The sequence below is a fragment of the Penaeus japonicus genome, unplaced genomic scaffold (genome assembly GCF_977035675.1).
Source record: "Penaeus japonicus unplaced genomic scaffold, GWHDUDI00000001_assembly GWHDUDI00000005, whole genome shotgun sequence".
In the NCBI taxonomy this organism is placed as follows: Eukaryota; Metazoa; Arthropoda; class Malacostraca; order Decapoda; family Penaeidae; genus Penaeus; species Penaeus japonicus.
In genome coordinates this window covers 32592612-32595747 of record NW_028234407.1, presented here as the reverse complement: position 1 = coordinate 32595747, position 3136 = coordinate 32592612, and the positions used below count along the sequence as shown (strand labels likewise).

Here is a 3136-nt window from a genome sequence, read left to right as displayed (position 1 = left end):
TGGGCGTGATTCATTGCCTCTCTCTCCCTTGACCTCCAGTGACCATTTCCCGCCCCTCTCAATCGTTAATCGTTACCTTTACCTTTGGCACGATGGGCGTGATTCATTGCCTCTCTCTCCCTTGACCTCCAGTGACCATTTCCCGCCCCTCTCAATCGTTAATCGTTACCTTTACCTTTGGCACGATTGGCGTGATTCATTGCCTCTCTCTCCCTTGACCTCCAGTGACCATTCCCCCCCCCCCCTCTCAATCGTTAATCGTTACCTTTACCTTTGGCACGATGGGCGTGATTCATTGCCTCTCTCTCCCTTGACCTCCAGTGACCATTTCCCGCCCCTCTCAATCGTTAATCGTTACCTTTACCTTTGACACGATGGGCGTGATTCATTGCCTCTCTCTCCCTTGACCTCCAGTGACCATTGTCCCCCCCCTCTCAATCGTTAATCGTTACCTTTACCTCTGACACGATGGGCGTGATCCATTGCCTCTCTCTCCCTTGACCTCCAGTGACCATTTCCCCCCCCCTCTCAATCGTTAATCGTTACCTTTACCTTTGGCACGATGGGCGTGATTCATTGCCTCTCTCTCCCTTGACCTCCAGTGACCACGTCCTCTTGAAAAGCACGCAACAGAGAATCGCCAACAGATGGGTCCATCCTACACTGACGAGCGATGATGACCTCAATAATGGCCACAATATCGGCATCCTGATGACTGCTGAGCCTCTGTTCTTTAACGGTTAGTATCTTCTATTGTCATTATTGCCATTGTGTTTGTTATTATGTTTGTTATTTTGTTATTGCTGGAATGATAATGGTAATGATGTTGGTAGTCATAATGATGAAAGTGGTAATAATTACTGATGTTATCGTTATTGTTGTTATTATAAATGTTATCACTATTGTTTATTCACCCATTCATTTATCAGTCTATCTATTCATTTAAACAACATTTTACTAATGGAAAAGTAAAAGATTATTCAGCACATACACCAAGTTAACAATTCGTGCATATGGCAAGAAGGCTCAAATACTGCAATGAACGATTTAGAACTACATTTTGAGAACTTAACAAAAACTATATTTCCATGGAGACAAAATACCATTAAACTGCACAATAACCCACATCCAGCACGGAATTAGCTCAATGCCCTCGTTATTTCAAACAGCACCTAACCTAACCTAACGAATAGGGTAAATCTGTTATCTAAATTCATCGATAAAGAATCTATTTCAAGCTCCTCGCTCTCTAACCTGCTGTACCTTCCTTCCCAGACGAGGTGCAACCAGCCTGTCTGCCCGGAATCCTAGACACAGTCAATCCCATAAGCGAAAGCACCACGACGCTTGTGGGATTCGAGGACGCCGTGGGAGGAGGTGAGGATAATCTTGTTGTTTCTTGGGATGTCCAAGGCACACTTCTGGCGTTATTATGTCTGGTCTATCTGTCGAATTGTTAATGCTCTTTCTCTCTCTCTCTCTCTCTCTCTCTCTCTCTCTCTCTCTCTCTCTCTCTCTCTCTCTCTCTCTATATATATATATATATATATATATATACACATATATGTGTGTGTATGTATGCATGTTGCTATGTATATATATGTACACTTTGTATGTGTACCTGTGTGGAGAGAGAGAGTAAGAGAGGGTGAGAAATTGTAAACCTACCTAGCCAGCAAAATACTTACCTATATCTAAGAATATATCCAACATCTTAGAAAAGAAAGAGACAATAGACAAAAAAAAAAAAAAAAAAAAAAAAAAAGGCTGTTGAAAGACGCGTAAACAAAACCTCCATTGCTCTTTCCCGCGCAGGCGTGAGGTCCTACGCCTGGGTCAACTCCAAGACACTCGGTTCTCTCCTGTGCTTCGAGAGCCTCCGCGCCCTTCGGAGCTCCCGGCCCAGCACGCTGATCGATGTCCTCACCAGACACCATCTCTGCGTGCTGAGGCCTTTCGACGAGGTAACGGGGTTCGGGGTTGCATCTCCTCTGGTCGGGATTTCGAGCTTGTTGCCGACCAGATAGCGCCCGCCGATGTTTCTCTATGTGTCTATCTATTCATCTTTATGAATAAATAGATGATTATTCATATATATGTGTGTGTTTACATATATATATATATACATATTATAAACATACATTATTCATATATATGTATACACACACACACACACACACACACACACACACACACACACACACACATATATATATATATATATATATATATATATATATAATCAACTATTCACACATAACTTTGTATATCCGACTTCCATCCAAAGTCAACAGATTTCACTTTGTCCCAAATGACCTGTGCTCAGCCGGACGGCCAATGAGAGACGTAAACACCTTCTTTCCCCAGGCTGAGATATCCGTGGCCGTAGACCAGAACCCGAGGACAGGTCGCGTCCAAGTCACCGGGGTGGGACCTGTCGTCGACCCGAACTCCAATATCCCCATGGCTTTTACTCTCACTCAGACACATCTTTTCTGGCTCGAACTCATGGTCAAGAATTCAATCAGACTCTTGGTCTAAGGTAAGGCATGGAAAATGGCGTCTCGTCGCTCGATTCTCTTTTGTTTTTTTCTTCTCTTTATTCCCTTTTTTTGACATTTTCCTTCTGATGGGATCGAAATTATACCGCATGAAAGAAAAATACCTGTTTGGAAGTGCCTAATTCGTGCCTATTTTGTTCGCAGAGTGAAACTGGTTGAAAGAGTAAGGAAGAAGAGCATAGCCAGTCATCAGTCACGTGTAACGCATTCAAGACGGAAGACCAACACTCGATTAGTCTCGTGTTCTTTTTGTAGCCTCTAATATATAGCCATTGAAATTATACTGATTGCAGCTTAAAATGATTGTTTCTTGTGTGCCCTTTCTATAACGAAAAGAACGAAAGACAAACCATAAAAGAAAAAGTAAGAAACACACACAAACGCATATACATATGTGTGTATATGATATTACTGATAATGATGACACAGCAGTAATGGCAATAATAGTGATAATGATAATAATAATAATGGTAATAATAATGATAATCATGACAGTCATGATACTGACAATGATGATAATTATGATGATGTTGATGAGGATGATGGTAATGATTATGATGATGATAAACGTGATA

At 41.8% G+C, this 3136-nt stretch overlaps 1 protein-coding gene across 1 annotated transcript in view; it reads left to right on the top strand.

Moving 5' to 3' along the window:
* LOC122255853 (uncharacterized) overlaps positions 1–2861 on the top strand; it is a 7943-nt gene extending 5082 nt beyond the window's left edge. The window contains exons 8-12 of the mRNA XM_043020212.2: positions 603–739; positions 1276–1377; positions 1816–1964; positions 2368–2542; positions 2706–2861. Coding sequence (XP_042876146.2) covers positions 603–739; positions 1276–1377; positions 1816–1964; positions 2368–2541 — 562 coding nt within the window. The 3' untranslated portion in view covers position 2542; positions 2706–2861. The remainder of the gene's footprint in view (positions 1–602; positions 740–1275; positions 1378–1815; positions 1965–2367; positions 2543–2705) is intronic.
* Positions 2862–3136: the final 275 nt, after the last annotated feature.